At 39.7% G+C, this 19830-nt stretch overlaps 2 protein-coding genes across 4 annotated transcripts in view; one reads left to right on the top strand and one right to left on the bottom strand.

Moving 5' to 3' along the window:
- The window catches only part of gdpd1 (glycerophosphodiester phosphodiesterase domain containing 1), an 18164-nt gene extending 14390 nt beyond the window's left edge, over positions 1–3774 (bottom strand). Inside the window, exon 1 of one of the 2 annotated variants that reach the window (XM_086261008.1) lies at positions 3591–3774. The gene's annotated coding sequence lies outside the window, so the exon portion shown is untranslated. Of the gene's footprint in view, positions 1–2191; positions 2280–3590 lie in introns of those variants that run through there. The other variant, XM_086261009.1, reaches the window with a different exon arrangement.
- LOC147314236 (transmembrane protein 120A-A-like) lies at positions 1321–19830 on the top strand. 2 transcript variants are annotated; one of them, XM_086261007.1, is made up of 12 exons: positions 1321–7575; positions 7735–7853; positions 12905–13021; positions 13119–13178; positions 13380–13475; positions 13565–13654; positions 13730–13795; positions 13897–13958; positions 14542–14634; positions 15320–15384; positions 16128–16196; positions 16346–19830. In XM_086261007.1, the coding sequence occupies exons 1-12, from the start codon at positions 7507–7509 to the stop codon at positions 16457–16459; spliced, it is 1020 nt and encodes a 339-aa protein (XP_086117133.1). In that variant the 5' UTR covers positions 1321–7506; the 3' UTR covers positions 16460–19830. The 2 variants fall into 2 exon arrangements, with proteins under 2 accessions (XP_086117133.1, XP_086117132.1); XM_086261006.1 differs by having other exon boundaries at positions 13565–13795.

The raw sequence follows: 19830 nt of genomic DNA, 5'->3' as shown, positions 1-19830 counted from the left end.
AACTCCGTCCCAAACTCCACCAACTGGGACTTAACTCCTCTCTGTGCAACTGGATTGTGGACTTCCTCACTAACCGTAGACAGAGTGTCAGAGTGGGTAAGAACACCTCTTCCACCCTTGTGGTCAACACCGGTGCCCCTCAGGGGTGTGTTCTGAGCCCTCTGCTATACACTCTCTTCACCCATGACTGTATTTCCTCCTGCGCGTCCAATCTCATTGTTAAGTTTGCAGATGACACTACAGTGCTCGGACTTATATCCAACAATGATGAGACAAACTATAGGACAGAGGTGCAACAACTAGAGTCATGGTGCCACGACAATAACTTGGTCTTAAACACCAAAAAGACCAAGGAGATCATTGTAGATTTCCGGAAGAGGGGTCATAACAACCATCTGCCTCTCTTCATTGGCAGTGAGGCGGTGAAGAGGGTGAGCAGTTTTAAATTCTTGGGGGTAACTGTGACCGAGGACCTGTCCTGGGGCAACCATATCACCTCAGTTGTACGGAAGGCCCAACAGCGCCTCTACTACCTGAGGAGACTGCGGAGTGCACACATTCCCAGATCTCTGATGTTGAACTTCTACAACTGTGCCATCAGCAGCGTTCTGACGTATGGATTTCTAGTGTGGTTCCCCAGCTGCACCAAGGCCGATCAGCAAGCACTCCAGCGGGTGGTGAAAGAAGCTGGCAGAATTATTGGAACAAGTCTGCCAGAGATCAGTAATATCTTCCCCACTCGCTGTCTGAGGAGGGTGCACAGTATCCTGCGGGACCAACATCACCCTGCGCGCCACCTTTTCCATCTGCTGCCCTCAGGGAGAAGGTACAGGTCTATACAGGCCAGAACATCCAGACTGGCCAACAGCCTGTATCCACAGGCTGTGAGGCTCCTGAACTCTCTGCCCCCCTCTCACGGACAATAACCATATCCAACTTCTTAATAGCAATGAACTGGTCTGCATTGGTGCATCATATCTTTATTCTCTTCCCCCTCCTGCCCCCCCCCCCCCCCTCTTTCTTAAATAGATAACTATCATATCTGATATCATATCTCACAGTACAATAATATTGAATGGGTTGCATTGTTGTATTTTGTCATGTTTCTCAGGTCTTTGTCTGAATTTCTACGAACATTATTGCTAAGGATTGTCTTATTGCATTGGAGTCACACTGGGTTAAATATGTACACTTGGGTTTTAAGGGGTATTTATTATTTTCTTCTTTTTTTTGGGTTGTATGGAAGCCCCAAACGCAATTTCATTGTTCTTGACAATGACAATAAATAAATAAATACTAAAAAAATACTAAATACATGTCTGCGCTTGTCAAACTATGTTATCGTTGGATTCAGCTACAGAAATGAGAGGGAAAAATGTGTTTTCATACAGGCTGCTGGTAACAAAATACCTAAAGATACTATTTAAAAAGGGTTCTTTGCAAAGTTGCCTGCTTTCTGTAAACACAGCAGTAGTTAATCCCTTGAGTTAGGTGCCTTTTGAATGACTAGAATGACTCGTAGGTCAGTGTTAAGTACCTGAAGAAAAGAAACCATTTCTCTAAAAATTACCAGGTTCATGGACTGAACAGAAAATGAGTGAAAAAGCAGCCGATGTCAAACAAAAAACTTTGAAAGACCTTCAGAAAGCCGGGAGAACTATTGCTTAAGACAAATTCTTTAAAAATTACAAGAAAGTATGGCTCCCTGGAAGCACAGTATAATTGGGGTGACTCAGGTCTTTTGCACAGTACTGTATAATCTACATTTTTGTTTATCAAATACTAAGAAAAGGAAAGGCAGGAAAACACAGATCTCAGACAAATAATGTTCAAACTGAACATTTGAACTCTACATGGACCATTGTTGAGTATGTCACTAATATCTCCAGCTGAGCAATTCTTAAAATAAATTCCATAAATGTACAAATGTGAGGTCCTAAAATGCAAGTTTTGTCTTAATAACATGTGAAATCTCAAAACACTGTTCAGCTAAAGCTAGTTAATACTGATTAGGAATTAAAGGAATTGAAAATATGCCCTCTCACTAAAAAATGTTTGCATCGCTTAAATTTTTGAGTTTAAGTTAAAAGAAAGAAAGAAAACAGGAAAACAGTAAACAAGACACAACAAAATTAGACCAAAACATGAACCCAAATACACAAACGAAACAGAGTTACAGCAAGTTACTTACAGCACGCTTCCTTACAAGCTCAAAAAAACAAACCAAAAAACACCCCTGGCTGAGCATGAGCTCCTATTTAAATGACAAAACAACACATGCTGCAGGTCAGGCCCACAAAAAAAGGCTGGGCGGAGACATCGTCAGCCTACATAGTCAAAGAAAGTCTGTATATTTACATTTTAAAAGTTAAAAACATTGTAAACAAAACTGACACAAATAAAACATATATCCAAAATTTTTTCCATTTTCATATATTCAGTTCAATTCAATTTTATTTATATATAGTGCCAAATCAAAACAGCAGTTGTCATGACGTGCTTTATATTATAAGGCAAAGACTTCACAATCAAACAACCGCCTTTGAGCAAGAACTTGGCAACAGCGGGAAGGAAAAACTGCCTTTTAATAGGAAGAAACTTCCAGCACAACCAGGCTCAGGGATGAGCAGCCATCTGCTTCGACTGGTGGGTGTGTTGGCAGGAAAACAGAACAAAAAACACATATTTACGTGAAATTGACTAATGAAAAGCAAGTAAGACTCTTTACAGTTTTGCAAATTCAAAAGAAGCATTTTCAGTCATGAGCCAGACTTTTCAGGCTGAGAAATCACCCGCTAGAGAAAATGCTGGTTTAGACACTTTGGGCAAACATGACCTATACCCACCAAAGGCAAAGTTGAACTGACTGAGGTGCTGGTGTATTGAGCCATTCCTATATTGCTCTGATTATCTTACTCCAAAAGGGCAAGTTCACATTTTACATGGATAAAGGTACCTTCATGCCTTTTACATTTCCAGCACAGAATACATCTTCCATTAAACCTATTTTATAAAGACGAATAGATATAAAGAAGTAGCAATGAAGTACCTTATACTGTCAAATGTGTTACAAATTTACTATTACATGGTACTCTATCCCAAAAACTGAAATACTTTATAATTTCAGTTGAGAAAAGCAGTGCAAGTGAATAACTGATCCAAGGACAAAAGAATTAACATCTAAGAAATGATGAAGGATTCAGCACATATCAAAAGCGTTTCTTAAATAAAAAGACAAAATATAGCGATGTGATGCATATGCTGGGAGCCCACCCACAGAAAATGGGAATTAAAAATGCCTTCACATATTTTTATCAGAAAAATCTAGCTCCAAAAGATAAGAGATCTACCAGAACAGCAGCTCCACATATAGGAGAAAGAGAAATGCTTGTTTACTTTTTGTTGCAACCTCTAATTTCTTGTTCAAGTCAAAGTTGACGCTGCTGTCATATTTTCAACATTGGAAATCCTGTTAAGTAACAGATAACAACTATGACATTCATTATCTCTAAAACCAGCTTACTGCACACCAGCTAAACTGTGCTAACGTTAGCTGTGAAAGGGGCGAGCTAACAACATGACCCTCTTACCTTTGTCATCAAATTGTTCGGACTGTTGTTCTTAGTTGTGTTAAATAAGTTAGCGATGTCCACGTGTGTGTGAAGCGAGTTCGATAAAGTGATGAACTAGCGTCTCGTCTGCAGTCTCACTGAGCTTGGAAAAAAACAAAACACCACCACTAGCCGGCCACTTTGTCGTGCCCATGCGCACTTTGCTACTTCCGGCTTGGGGACTATTTTCACTTCCTCTCGGATATTTCAAAATAAAATTGAAACGTCACGAAGAAAAGTCCACTGTTTTTGTTTGTTTTTTTTAATTTTGTTATCATCAAACCTAAGTATTAGTTGACACTATTTTTAAACAAAATGTCTTAGATTCACTGTTTTAAAAGCTATTATTGCTTATGAAAAAAGAAGTGTATGGTAGCAAATATTAAAAATAAGAGGGACATGCAGAGCTGTAGTAACTACAGAGGGATCAAATTGGTACTATGAAGATATAATCAAAAATATGTCTGAAGCTAGGTTACAAAAAGAAGTGACAATCAGGTGACAGCGGTATGGCTTCATGCTGAGAAAGCACACTACTTATGAGATGTTTGCTTAAAGAATGTTGATGGGGAAGTACAGAGAAGGTCAGAGGGAGGTCTACTGTGTCTTTGTGGGTCTAAAGAAGGCATATGATAGGGTACTAGGAGAGGAAATGTGGTACTGCACGAGGAAGTCAAGAGTGGCAGAAAAGCATGTGAGGGTGGTGCGGCAAATGAATGAGGGCAACAAGACAATGGTGAGGTTTGTGGTAGGAGTGACAGATGGGTTGAAGACAGGGATAGGATTACATCAGGCTATTCTTGTTTGCAGTGGTGATGGACAGGTTGGCACATGAGGTCTGGCTGGGGTTTCTGTGGCGTATGATGTTTGCAGACGACATGGTGATATGTAGTGAGAGTAGGGAAGAGGTGAAAAAGAGCCTGAAGAGGTGGAGGTATGCTCTGCAGAGAAGAAAAATGAAGGAAGGCAGAAGAAGAAATTAAGGCTTTGCACACAGCAGAACACCTGTTTCCTTATTTATTGCATTGTATGATTAGAAAGATTTCAAACCCACTGACCCAGTTAACTGAAATGTGTCACATACAGTATATACAATATACAAAATTTTAAAAAGTTCATGCAGAGTGTAAAAGCAGAGTGTTAATGTCACCTCCTGTTTTGGGGAGTTGTACATGCTCAATACCACTGTAGCTCAGACTAGACACACCGTGATTCATTTGCTTAAAGTGGCTGGGAATTGGACTTCTGATCATGATTTCTCATGGAACAATGTTTCTTCCTTTCATTTACATGCATGAATTACCAGTGATGGGAATAATGGCGTTACAAGTAACGGCGTTACTTTTTTCAGTAACGAGTAATCTAACTAATTACTATTCCTATCGTTACGCCTTTACCGTTACAAGAAAATATTTTTCAGCAAACAGATGGTTGAAGCTGTCTTCAGCTTACTGCTTCTTAGTTGTTCCGTTGCTAGTTCCTCAGTTGCTACTTCCGTGCAACTGAGGCAATTCAACTGAGTTCAATTCAATTTTATTTATATAGTGCCAAATCAAAACAGCAGTTGTCATGAGGTGCTTTATATTATAAGGCAAAGACTCCACAATCAAACAACCGCCTTTGAGCAAGAACTTGGCAACAGCTTTAAGCAGCTCCCGCAGGGAGCCCGACGATCTGCCCGACGATCACTTTTTGGCACAACACCTGGAGCTAATGGGGCAAAACAATCGCATGGGTGCTGCTGTTTGACTGAGGAAGAATAAAGTAGTCGTGGTAAGCCAATCACACGACCACTTCAAGATGACAAACCAATAAGGTGATATATGCTAGCTTTTAAATTGTGTCGATAGGCCTCGTAAAACTAGAGTCATGATAAACAATATATACGCAGCGTTTTTTCCTCAATAATTTCGTCACGTTTACTGTCTAAGGACAGCGCTAGCAATCACTCTCTGCTTATGAGCAAAAAATAATAAAACAAAACAAAAAAACAACCCGTTCGTGTCGACCAATCAAAAAAAATGATACAACATCACATTTGGTTGTTTAGGAAGAGGGGGAAGTTTTAGGCGTGATGGCCAGAGAGAGAGAGAGAGCAGAAAAAGAGAGAGAGCGAGTTTTGAGATGTGTGAGATTTGTGACGTTTAGTGTGTTTAGAGTGTGTAGTTAATGTTTTGTCTTGTGTAGTTAGTGTGTAGTGTTGTGGATAGTTTTGTGTTGTGTGTCAGAACAATGAGGCGACTGTTGAATGAAAACAGGAGTGATACTGCTGCTGCTGTCAGACCTGCAGGTATCAGGCTGTGATGTTCTTTATAGTGGACAGAAATTATTTTTTTGGAGTGGCACAAATAATTTGTGTGGCATCTTATTGAATGCAGAACAGCTGATTGTTCTGTAAATAGTTTGAATGGTTATTTTTTTAAAAAGGTAAAAGATAAATGGCTGCAAGTAACTTTGTTGTTTGCAAAACTTGTACATATGATTTTAAAATTAACAATTTATATTTGCATTTAAAGTTATGAAATATGATTCATTAAACATGTGTGTGGTTATTACAGTAAAAAATATAACCTTTTCTACTCTGGTTTTATGTTTTTTGTCTGATTTTAGATCAATTGTGTTAATACGGTGTGTCAAAATGAAAACATGACTGTAAATTCAGACACGTGAGGTTGTGCTGAAAAGAATGATACCAAACAAGGCAAATAAACTGTTTTTAAAGGTGAAATGTAGAAGTCAAATCAAAAGTAGTTAAAAATGGCCAGTTACACCCTGGACTCCAGAGGGTTAAACATTTTTCTTTAAAGTAACACAATAGTTACTTTTCAAGTAATTAATTACTTTTAGAATATTGTAACTCAGTTACTTTTTTTTGAAGAAGTAACTAGTAACTATAATTAATTACTTTTTCAAAGTAACTTGCCCAACACTGTGAATTACAGGGATATGGGTAAACATGCATGGATTTAAGGTAGTAAATGTAGATGAGTTTAAATTCCAGGGGTCAACCATCCAAAGCAACTAGCACAGTGCACAAAAGAGGAGTAAAAGAGAGTGCAGGCAGAGTGGATGAAGGGGTTAGGGTTGATTTGCGTCAGAAGGATGCAAGAGTGAAAGGGAAGGTTTACAAGATGGTAGTGAGACCATCTGCTATGATGTATAGTTTGGAGACAGTGGCACGACTAAAATGACAGGAGGAAGACCCAGGATGGACAAGAGTAGTAATGAGTAGATCAGGACAGCTCAGGTTGATTAATTTGAAGAAAAGGTTTGAGAGGCTCGGCTGAGATGCTTTGGACATGTGCAGAGAAGGGATGGTAGATATATTGGACAAAGGATGCTGATGAAGCCACCAGTCAGGAAGAAGACCACAGAGAAGATTCATGGATCTAGTAAAGAAGGGCACACAGAGGGATCGTAGTGATACGGTGAGATGGAGGCATGATTCTGTGTGGCGACCCCTAAAGGCAGCAGCCAGGAAAGAAGAAGATTATTCAAAAATACAACTTATGTCACAATAAAATTACACAAGTATGGCTTGCAGTAGTCCAATACAATCCACTAGATGCTGCTAACATGTAGCAATATAAGTGTGTTAAATAGCATGGAGCTGGATGTACTATGGCAAAAGTGAAGACTGCAATGCAGTTAACAATGACCTGCCACCTTAAGCTCTGCAGGTGATAAATTAACACTGTGATAAAAAGAGATTAATGTCCAAGACAAAATCTTGCACATTTGTACCAGTCAAAGTTCACTTTATGCAATCAACTGCACATGGAGACGTGATCCACACCCTGGGAATACTTCGCCATCACATTTCAACTCATTTCATGGTGCTCGAACACCATCGACCCTAAGCTGATGTGCTGTTTTTAGCGCTACTGTTTACAAAATGTCAGAAAATTTGAAAAACATCCTGGGGGAATGGAAAGGTCTGGAAGAAGAGTATCAGCAACTTCAGGTAAGAAACTGCCCATAATCGGGACAGCCTTGCACTGTATATTGAATATATGATGTTCTTTTACAGATCCACAGAAAGCTGAAAAAGTTGAAATATTGCTTCTAATTGATATGTTTCCTGTGTTGTTGTTTATAACCTTGTGTTCTTAATGTCCTGCAGGAGACACACAGAATGTATTTAAAGAAACTGGATGAACTTTCCAAACTGCAAAACAACTGCTCTTCCTCTATCTCCCGTCAGAGGACAAGACTGACTGAGATATCCCAACTGGTGAAAAAGTAAGTGTGAGTCACAACTAGAGATACACACGTACACAGATGTACAACAACGTAAATTATATCTTGTGTTGCATCATAAGAATTGTGGGGAGTTCTGCTCATTTCAGGTGTGTAAGCCTTAAATTGAGTCTTACAACTAATATAGAGAACTTTATACAACATGCCTCATTCACACACAAAACTTTCCTACACCTAAGTGCTTTCTTTCTAACACTCACACTCAAATGAACACATCCCCGAGAAACTTGGGCTTTATACCTCGTCCCACATTCCCATAACCCTCATCCAGTGTGTTGCTACAAGACCAATGGCTGAGCAGCATTAACACTGGCTGCAAGTCTTTAGTCCCTGCAGGGGTCCAGGTCACAGCCTATAATCCTAAACTGTTTTAAATAGCCATACAAATATTAAAAATCACATTTCCACAAAAAACAAGCAAAAAAGAACCTCGACAGAACATAACTGAAATACTATCGCAGTTCTAAATTTATGATTTGAACGTTTTATAGCGTTGGCACACTCACCAGTTCACCACAAGTGTTACTTACTTACTAAATTAGTTAAATATTAATTGTGGTGGATGACACCACAAAGAAATTTAAAAGACCTGTGTAAATTAAAATTAGTGCATTAAGGCAAGGCAAGGCAAGTTTATTTGTATAGCACAATTCAACAACAAGGTGATTCAAAGTGCTTTACAGAGACATTAGAAACAAGAACAAATAAAAAGCATGATTTAAAATTGAATAAAACAAGCAAATAAACTAACTAACTAATTAACAAACAAACAAACAAACAACAGTATATAAAATCAAAACAGATAAAATCAGAACAGTAGATAAAATCAGTAGTTAAATGTAAGTTTTGAAATTTAAGCTTAAAGTGTGGATTTGGTGCTTTATTCAAATGCAGCTGAGAACAGGTGAGTCTTCAACCTGGATTTAAATAAACTGAGTGTTTCAGCTGATCTGAGGCTTTCTGGGAGTTTGTTCCAGATATAAGGAGCATAAAAGCTGAATGCAGCTTCTCCGTGTCTGGTTCTGACTCTGGGAACTGATAAAAGACCGGATCCAGATGACCTGAGGGATCTGGATGGTTCATACTGGGTCAGGAGGTCATTGATGTATTTTGGTCCTAAACCATTCAGAGCTTTATAGGCCAGCATCAGAACTTTAAAGTCTATCCTCTGACGGACAGGCAGCCAGTGTAAGGACCTCAGAGCTGGACTGATGTGGTCCACTTTTTTGGTCTTAGTGAGGACTCGAGCAGCAGAGTTCTGAATGAGCTGTAGTTGTCTGACTGATTTTTTAGGTAGACCTGTAAAGATGCTGTTACAGTAATCAAGCCTACTAAAGATGAATGCATGGACTAGTTTTTCCAGGTCCTGTTGAGACATCAGATCTTTTATCCTTGATATATTCTTGAGGTGATAGTAAGCTGACTTTGTTATTGTCTTAATGTGTTTTTCTAAGTTTAGGTCTGCATCCATCACTACACCCAAATTTCTCGCCTGGTTTGTGGTTTTTTGGTGTATAGATTGAAGTTCTCTGGTGACCTGTAATCGTTTTTCTTTGGCGCCAAAGACTATTACCTCAGTTTTGTTTTTGTTTAGCTGGAGAAAATTGTGGCACAACCAGTCATTGATTTCCTCAATGCATTTACCAAGAGCCTGTACAGGGCCTTGGTCTCCTGGTGACATTGTGATATATATTTGTGTGTCATCTGCATAGCTGTGATAGTTTATTTTGTTGTTGTTTATAATCTGTGCCAGTGGGAGCATGTAGATGTTAAACAGAAGGGGTCCCAAGATGGAACCTTGGGGAACTCCACATGTGATACTTGTCTGCTCAGATGTGAAGTTACCTATTGATACAAAGTATTTCCTGTTTTCTACGTATGTTTTGAACCAGTTTAGTACAGTTCCTGAAAGACCTGTCCAGTTCTCCAGTCGTTTGAGTAATATGTTGTGGTCAACTGTATCAAATGCTGCACTGAGATCCAGTAAAACTAGGACTGACATTTTTCCACTGTCTGTATTCAGACATATGTCATTAAACACTTTGGTCAGAGCGGTTTCAGTGCTGTGGTTCTGTCTAAAACCTGACTGGAAGGCATCGTAGCAATTATTCTGTTTTAAGAAGTAACTGAGCTGTTGGGAAACTGCTTTTTCAATGATCTTACTTAAAAACGGGAGATTTGAGATCGGCCTGTAGTTGTTCATTTGTGTCTTGTCAAGATTGTCCTTTTTCAGTATAGGTTTGATTACAGCAGTTTTTAGTGATTCTGGAAACACACCTGATAATAAAGAAAAGTTGACGATCTGTAACAGGTCTGACTCTAAAGTCTTTGAGACCTTTTTGAAAAAACTTGTTGGCAGGACATCTAAACAGCAGGAGGAGGAGTTCAGTTGACCTAAGATGTCCTCCAGGTCTTTGCTGTTAATAGGTTGAAACTGTTTCATGGTGTTTAAACAGTTTTTTGGTGGACACAGTACATATCCTGGATCTGCTGTTGATGTACCAATTGCTTGTCTAATTTTTTGGATTTTTTCAGTGAAGAATTTGGCAAAGTCATTGCAGGCCATGGTCGAATGAAGTTCAGCTGCCACTGACACAGGAGGGTTTGTTAGCCTGTCAACTGTAGAAAATAAGACCCGAGCATTATGGCTGTTTTTAGTGATGATGTCAGAGAAGTAGGACCTCCTTGCATTCCTCAGTTGTAAATTATAATTGTGAAGTTTCTCTTTATAGATGTCATAGTGAACCTGGAGGTTTGTTTTTCTCCATCTGCGCTCATCTTTCCTACACTCTCTTTTTTCATTTTTCACCTGTGTGGAGTTTCTCCGTGGAGACTTTTTCCTTCCAGAGATAACCTTCACCTTAATGGGAGCAATAGTGTCCATTACATTTAACATGTTAGCATTGAAGCTATTGACGAGCTCATTGACTGACCCTCTGGGCAGGTCAGGTGTTAATGGGAAGACCTGGTTAAATATCTCACTACTGTGTTCAGTTATACACCGTTTTGTGATCACTGTTGTTGATATATTTGTGTGGGCTGAGATTTTACTTTCAAAGAAAACACAGTAATGATCAGACAGGCCCACATCAGACACAGTAACCTTTGAAATGCTCAGGCCTTTGGAGATCAGTAGGTCAAGAGTGTGTCCTCTATTATGTGTGGCCTCTGTTACATGCTGAGTCAGCCCAAAGTTGCCCAGAGTGTTACTCAGGTCTTTAGTCCCTTTGTCCTGAGGGTTGTCCACATGGATGTTAAAATCCCCAGCAATAATTACACAGTCAAAATCAACACAGATCACAGACAGCAGTTCACTGAGGTCATTAAAAAAGTCTGTGCAGTATTTGGGAGGCCTGTAAACATTAAGAAACACAACTTTGGATGGGGCCTTCAGCTGTAAAGCCACATATTCAAAAGACTGAAAACTTCCACGAGATAGCTGCTTACATTGAAATGATTCATTAAATAAGACAGCAACCCTCTCCTGCTCGCCCTGACCTCACTGATAAAACTGTAGTTAGGAGGGGTCGTCTCGATGAGAACAGCTCCACTGTTACTTTGGTCCAACCAAGTTTCAGTTAAAAACATAAAATCAAGGCTGTGCTCAGTGATTAAATCATTAATTAAAAATGTTTTCCCAGCTAGAGATCTAATGTTTAATAAAGCCAACTTAAGTGTTTTAGAGGTATTACTTGTCCCCTCATGTTTGGGAGCAGTCTGTGGCACACAAGGTATGTTTACTATATTTAAAGATCTTTTAGAATGCAGCTCTCTGTGTTTTGACCAGGCCACATGTCTCCTGTCACCTAAAAGTACAGAAATTTTAAAACCTTCTAGTAAACAAGGTCCCAGCTTCTCCTGGGAAAAGTCATCACTGCCATAATCCTCACAGCCCGGACCCTTCACACATCACATATCAGACTGCGGAGACAGGGCATGAAGAGGAACTAAGGGGGGCGAGGCTGGGCAATGTGACTTCGATTGCTCTGTTGAGGGTGGGGCTCGATGGCGAACCTTTGGCCGCTCTGGTGGGGAGTTTATGGGGGACAAAAAGGGATTGGGATGGGGGGTAGATCTGAGCCCAGCATTGACCCGCTCCATCATCTCCTCAGTGAATTTCAGGTGTGGGGAGGAGGGAGAAAGGGAGGGGGAGGAGGGTGATGGCCTGTCAGGGGTTTGGGGGACTGGGGAAGGTTGTGGTCCCTTGTCCTGGTCGTTGGTGTTGTTGAGAGAGTTGGCTTAGATGTCTCTCCTTTCTGAGGCTCTTCCTCAGATGCCATGGATGTCTCTCCTTTCTGAGGCTCTTCCCGGGTGGGGGCAAATGGAGCTCCTCCTCAAGGTTTCTGCTGGGCTTTGTCTGTTCTTGGAGTACTGTTTGTTCCTCTTTATGAGATAACTCCTCGTTTATCTCAGCCTTGGCACCAAGCACGGATGGATGACGTATGGAATAAAACAAGTTGGAGGTGAACAGTTTCACCCCTGACTTGTTAAAATTAAATCCATTTGCTTTGAACAGATGCCTGCGTTCCCAAAAAATATTAAAGTTGTCGATAAAATGCACTGAGTGGTCAGCACATGCTGATATAAGCCATTTATTCAGTGTAAACAACCTGCTGAATCTCTCGTCTCCTCCTCTGACCGGCGGTACAGGTCCACTGATGAATACAGCTGCATTCAGAGAGTTTACAGTATTTAGTAATCCAGTAAAGTCCCGTTTCAGAACCTCCGACTGAAACGGACTTTTACAGTGAATTAGCCTACGGAAAAAATAGAGCCAGTCAGGTTACACACATATCGTCACAGACAGTATGATGGAAAACATTTAGGGAGTGCATGCTGCCATGCAGTTCATTTTGGGTCCTTAATTTGCATTTGCTCCAACTTTCCACCAGGTTTTATGAATTAGACTCAGTAGTTTTGACGTGTCCTCACTGGCGAAGAAATAAACAACAACAGTCATATCTTTGGTTTTAGAAGTGGCTGAGACAATTCAATGATGCAAAGTTATCTTGTGCTCTTATGTCACTTGTCAGATCCAGCAAAGGGTCATCAGAAGAAGATGCCAGGATTCTGGATGAAATAAAAGAGAAAATCAAGATTCGACCAAATGCTTTCTTTCAGATGGAGGCTTTCCTTCCCAAGAAAAATAGGTAATCAATAGCTTTTAAAATATAAGCTGACTTTCATTAAATAAAACACTTTTTTAACCTAAAGAGAAAAAAATCATGTGGTTGTTTGATCTTACAGCCTATACCTCAGTCTGGTTCTTGGAAATGTGAATGTCACGCTTTTCAACAAGCAGTCAAAGTAAGTTTGACCATCAAACCCAAAGCGCCGAGTATAATTATTTGACTTTTGCATTTTTCTCTGTTGATTCACTCTTATAGCACCACTTTTATTTATCCAGCCACACCTCTAATATTCAGATAAGTGCTTTCATTGGCACAGCTGTCCTCAGCTGCTGGATTTCGACAATCCTTCACTCTTCCCGAACTTATGCTTTTGCAGATTTGCTTACAAAGATGAATATGAGAAGTTCAAGCTGTGCCTCACAGTCCTTCTGCTGCTGTTCTCCTTCATTTGCTATTTCTTTGTGAGCTACAGGTAAGGCGTAATGTCATCATTAATAGCTGAATGCAACTGTGTGAGATACAAGCTGACACTGTTTCTCTAAACGTAACACTTGGCTTTAGATTTTCTGACGTAATCCTCAATTTTCTGCTGGTGTGGTACTATTGTACCTTAACTATCAGGGAGAGTATCCTCATCACCAATGGCTCCAGGTCAGCACCTCCAATCACGATCATCTTTTTCATAAATTGCTACGACCTATTTATTAAAGAACTTGTGCATTACAGAATCAAAGGTTGGTGGGTTTTTCATCACTACATATCAGCGGTTTTGTCCAGTGTAATGCTGACTTGGTGAGTAGAATAGGTTAAAAAAAACAAAACCCTGATGCTCTTTAAAACACATTTAAACTCTAAATCTTTATTTACAAATGCCCTCCCTTTAATCCTCAAAGGCCAGAGGGAAACCTGTACCACATGTTCAGGAACCAGTTCCTCGCCTACTCTCTGTATCAAAGTAAGTCTTATTTATTTCACACTTCCAGCTTTTCTTTTCTTTTTGTCAATAGAAAATTGTACTTAGTAGTCAGTATAATCTTTTAATATCATAAGTTTACATATGGTAGTGATAGGATGTGCGATCTTTAATACTCTGCAAAGGCTTTGTGTGCATTGCAGAGTGCTCTTGCATTCACAACCACATCCTGGGAGCACGGGAAAGGTCGTACCTTCTTTTATTGTTTTACGGGAGGATAAACGTAGCTATGTCAGTTTTAGTCTATGTGCCTTTTTTACATATAGATGAACTGTTGGATTTTCCAGACCAGCAGGTTTAGGGAAGTCGTTTATAGGGTCACACTCTGACACACACACGCACACACACACACACACACACATACATACATATACACCTCCACATTCCAATGTAAGGAACAAACACCCACTCACTCTCGTGCGAGAGCTCAGAGCTGTCCTTGCTAAGCAACAAGTAAAACTGTGTGTTCTTCCTATCTGATTCTCAGCTGAAGAAGTGTTTTAGAACATATCTCTTAACACTTTTTCAAACCAAACAAAACCCTGATGATCACTGTTTGCTTCAGGTTTCGTTCAGTGTCTGCAGTGCTATTATCAGAGCGGATGTCTGTACAGACTGCGAGCCCTGGGAGAAAGACACAACATGGATCTGACTGTTGGTGAGACACTCGTAGCAGGCAGATTTTATATTCATTATTCATTCTCACAGGTGCACACACACACAAACTACACCCTTTTTGGCTCCTACCTCAAAGCACACTGTGCGCTGTCGATATTACGTGCTGCACAATAATGTTTAATATTTAGTATTTACTGTTATATTCCCATAGATCATCGTGATGTTGCTTATTGTATTGCTCTCGTTTTCTTCTGCTTGTTTTCTTTTTTCTTTCTCAACAGGTGATCCAGGTGATTGATATATGTATTTTTTTTTTGTCTGCTTATTTAGTTGGTTTTTGTTTTTTTGCCCTTTATCCCCGTCCCTCTTCTCCGCTGTTTTTTCCCCCTCTTCCTTTCTCCCTTTTCTTTTCCTCATTCAAGTCTGTCCCGTATCTAGCAAGTGAAAATAAAAAAATAAATAAAATAAACAATAAAAGGTGAATCAAATAGACCATTACGGCAAGGCTGGGATGGTCCATTTGGTAAAGTAAATCCGTTGGGCATCTTTCCTCGCCTTTAGACAATAATTCTGATGGCAAAAGAACCAAACGGGACAGGCAAAAAAAAAAAAAAAGATTTTATATTCATTAAATGAAATGTGACCACAGGCCTCGCTGTAATCATATATGGAAGTAAAAACAGACCTACAAAAATAGAAAACTGTTGTGTGTTTTCTGTATTTAGAGGGATTTCAGTCCTGGATGTGGAAAGGGCTGACGTTTCTTTTACCCTTCCTGTTTTTTGGTCATGTGAGTACAGTCTGTGTGACACTGACAAGCTTCTTCTTCTTATTTTGCATTTTTTAAAAAAGAAAAAAAAATCATGCTTTGTCATGGTTTAGATCAGGAATGTCAAAGTCATTTTACACCGTGGGCCACATACAGGCTACTTTGATGTTAAATGGGCAGGACCATTCAAAAACATGAATAATGTGTGTAAAATTACAGAAAAAGTTCTGCTGGTTCATTACCCAGACTGTCCTATAATAATAAAAAAAATGTATTATTATTTTTTACTGCTAACTCACTGTAAATCAAACAAAAAACAAAAAGAAGCAAACAAAAAAGAGACATTTCCATCATAATGGAAAAACAGGTAATTTAATTATTTTTGGTGTAAGGTGAATGGCAAGGTGGGGGGTGTCTTTATCAATGGGAAAAACTGTAAAACTTATGACAAGTGAGACAGCTGTTAAAAAATCTATTCTCTCCCTCACATTTTCTCAAGATGTCCAGTTGGCCTGTTTCAGGTCTTTTGCGGGCCTTTCCTGGTCCCCGGGCCTCATGTTTGACACTCCTGGTTTAGATGGAATAGGCACTGATAAAAATGCTGATGTCATGTAAGACTTAATATCGACTGTATTTAGGCAGCTGGAGACAGTGTTTGGATTTTTGCTGATCTTGATAGCAACTCGATCTTTAGCATTCCTCTGTGTCTGCGTACTACAATCACTACTACTACAAACCCTGAGGCTTCGTGTTTTGTCTCTCAGTTCTGGCAGCTCTTCAACGGGCTGTCTCTATTCAGAATGGCTCAGCTCCCAGAGTGTAAAGAATGGCAGGTCAGTGGTCTCATACACACCAGGTTTTACAGTTTCTATGTGACATCCAGTCACCATTAGCACAGATTACATGCTGGTAACTGTGTGTTTAGGATACGACTCATCCTCTTCTGCTTACTCATGTTCTCTATGCTCTAATGTCATGCCAGGTTTCAGTGTGTGGGCTCTGCTTCCTTATTCTCTTCGCGGGAAACTTCTTCACCACTGTTGCAGTCGTTCGTCAGAAGTTAAAGACCAGGAATCAGAAGCCAAAGAGCCTGTGATGCAGGAAATTATTACAAGGAGGCACAGTGGTCCTGAGTTCAATTCCACCATCAGACCGGGGTCTTTCTGTGTGGAGTTTGCATGTTCTCCCCGTGTTTGCTTGGGTTCCCTCCTGGTACTCCTCCCACCATTAAATGACATGCAGATTGCTGGGATAGGTTAATTGATTAATCCAAATTACACCATAGGTGTGAATGTGAGCACGAATGGTTGTCTGTCTCTGTGTGTTAGCCCTGCGACAGACTGGCGACCTGTCCAGGGTGTACCCTGCCTCTCGCCCTATGACAGCTGGGATAGGCTCCAGCGCCCCCCGCGACCTTGAAAAGGATAAGCGGAAGCGAATGGATGGATGGATAGACTTATTACAAGTGTATTGCCTTGTATTGTATGCATTGTATTGTGTAAAATGACTAATCACTCGCAGTTAAATGTTCAGTTATGATCCACATCACTTACATGTTCAGAGACAAGCATCACTCTCCAATAAAGTCATTATTTTACAGATTTTCTGCAATTTTGTTTGTAGCCCTTAATGTTATTTTGACTGTTCAGCTATATTTTATGTTAAATGTTATAATGAGTAATTCACGTTATATTTTATTTCTCTATGTGTTATACTAATGATTAGCAAACAATACAGCCTGGGCTAAAAATAAAAAAAATCAGTGTTTTTTCCATTTCATGTTTTATTGTTAATGCTCATTTGGTGTCATCATAATAAAGTGCCTTTACAGTTATTAATAAACAAGAAAATTGACTGAATTTCTACTTTAAACAAGGAGCTGGAAACATTCCTCAGGGATTTTGGTCCATATTGAAATGATAGCATCACTCAGTTGATAAAGTTTTGCCAGCTACACATCCATGATATGAATCTCCTGTTAAACCACATCCCAAAGGTGCTCTACTGGAGTGAGATCTGGTGACTGTTGAGGACATTGGAGTACAATGAACTCATCGTCTTGTTCAAGAAACCAGTTTGAGATGATCTGAGCTTTGTGACATAATGTCATATCGTGCTGGAAGCAGCCATTGGAAGATGTGTACTCTGTGCTTACAAAGGGATGGATGTGATCGGCAGGCTGTGGTTTTTAAACGATGGTTAGTTGATGTTTAGTTGGTACTAATGGGCACAGTGTGCCAAGTATCCCCCATACTATCACAACATCAACTATCACTGATAGAGGGCAGGAAGAAGAACAAGCAAACTCCACACAGAAAAGACACTGGATTTGAACCCTGTGAGGCAAAAAGACCAGACAACATTCTTCCATTGTCCAACTTTGGCGTCAGCTGTATCCTCAGTCTCCTATTCTTAGCTGACAGGTGTGGCACCCAAGATGGTCGTCTGCTTCTATAGCCCATTTGTGTCAAGGCGCAATGCCGTGTATCCAGAGATGCTCTTCTGCATTACCAACAAGAGGCAGTGGCTCTATTTGCGTTTAGAGACAGCTGAGCCGGTGTACCCATCAAAGTACATGTTTATGTGAGGTGATATTACAGAGTACAGACGTCAAGTCTACTTTGTCATGTTTTAGTAACTGAAAAAGCCTTCAGTTATTTGTATTAATGAGTAGAGAAAAAAAATCCTACAGTTCATCTGAATAGAAACAGATTAGAAGGAAATTGTGTATTTATTTATTTAAGTAAGATCATTGAAAAAGCAGTTTCCCAACAGCTCAGTTACTTCTTAAAACAGAATAATTGCTACGATGCCTTCCAGTCAGGTTTTAGACAGAACCACAGCACTGAAACCGCTCTGACAAAAGTGTTTAATGACATATGTCTGAATACAGACAGTGGAAAAATGTCAGTCCTAGTTTTACTGGATCTCAGTGCAGCATTTGATACAGTTGACCACAACATATTACTCAAACGACTGGAGAACTGGACAGGTCTTTCAGGAACTGTACTAAACTGGTTCAAAACATACGTAGAAAACAGGAAATACTTTGTATCAATAGGTAACTTCACATCTGAGCAGACAAGTATCACATGAGGAGTTCCCCAAGGTTCCATCTTGGGACCCCTTCTGTTTAACATCTACATGCTCCCACTGGCACAGATTATAAACAACAACAAAATAAACTATCACAGCTATGCAGATGACACACAAATATATATCACAATGTCACCAGGAGACCGAGGCCCTGTACAGGCTCTTGGTAAATGCATTGAGGAAATCAATGACTGGTTGTGCCACAATTTTCTCCAGCTAAACAAAAACAAAACTGAGGTAATAGTCTTTGGCGCCAAAGAAAAACGATTACAGGTCACCAGAGAACTTCAATCTATACATCTAAAAACCACAAACCAGGCGAGAAATTTGGGTGTAGTGATGGATGCAGACCTAAACTTAGAAAAACACATTAAGACAATAACAAAGTCAGCTTACTATCACCTCAAGAATATATCAAGGATAAAAGATCTGATGTCTCAACAGGACCTGGAAAAACTAGTCCATGCATTCATCTTTAGTAGGCTTGATTACTGTAACAGCATCTTTACAGGTCTACCTAAAAAAATCAGTCAGACAACTACAGCTCATTCAGAACTCTGCTGCTCGAGTCCTCACTAAGACCAAAAAAGTGGACCACATCAGTCCAGCTCTGAGGTCCTTACACTGGCTGCCTGTCCGTCAGAGGATAGACTTTAAAGTTCTGATGCTGGCCTATAAAGCTCTGAATGGTTTAGGACCAAAATACATCAATGACCTCCTGACCCAGTATGAACCATCCAGATCCCTCAGGTCATCTGGATCCGGTCTTTTATCAGTTCCCAGAGTCAGAACCAGACACGGAGAAGCTGCATTCAGCTTTTATGCTCCTTATATCTGGAACAAACTCCCAGAAAGCCTCAGATCAGCTGAAACACTCAGTTTATTTAAATCCAGGTTGAAGACTCACCTGTTCTCAGCTGCATCTGAATAAAGCACCAAATCCACACTTTAAGCTTAAATTTCAAAACTTACATTTAACTACTGATTTTATCTACTGTTCTGATTTTATCTGTTTTGATTTTATATACTGTTGTTTGTTTGTTAATTAGTTAGTTAGTTTATTTGCTTGTTTTATTCAATTTTAAATCATGCTTTTTATTTGTTCTTGTTTCTAATGTCTCTGTAAAGCACTTTGAATCACCTTGTTGTTGAATTGTGCTATACAAATAAACTTGCCTTGCCTTGCCTTGCCTAATAAACATTCACTCAGTGGACAAAGATAGAGTTAGGCCTCGGTGACTGGACACAGCAGAAGTAAAGTTTGCTTTACTACCAACAGGTTTTGGCTGGAATAATTAAACTGTGTACAAAGGCCAGTTTGTTTGCTTTTTTTTGTTGTTGTTATTTTTTTAAAAAAAAATCTTGTTTACT

Source organism: Aulonocara sp. 'chitande type north' Nkhata Bay, linkage group LG14, assembly GCF_057382095.1.
Source record: "Aulonocara sp. 'chitande type north' Nkhata Bay isolate Kocher_YH1m ecotype deep benthic linkage group LG14, A_spYH_male_GT1.1, whole genome shotgun sequence".
NCBI classification, from domain to species: Eukaryota; Metazoa; Chordata; class Actinopteri; order Cichliformes; family Cichlidae; genus Aulonocara; species Aulonocara sp. 'chitande type north' Nkhata Bay.
The sequence above is the reverse complement of the archived record's forward strand: the minus strand, read 5'-3'. Positions and strand labels throughout refer to the sequence as shown.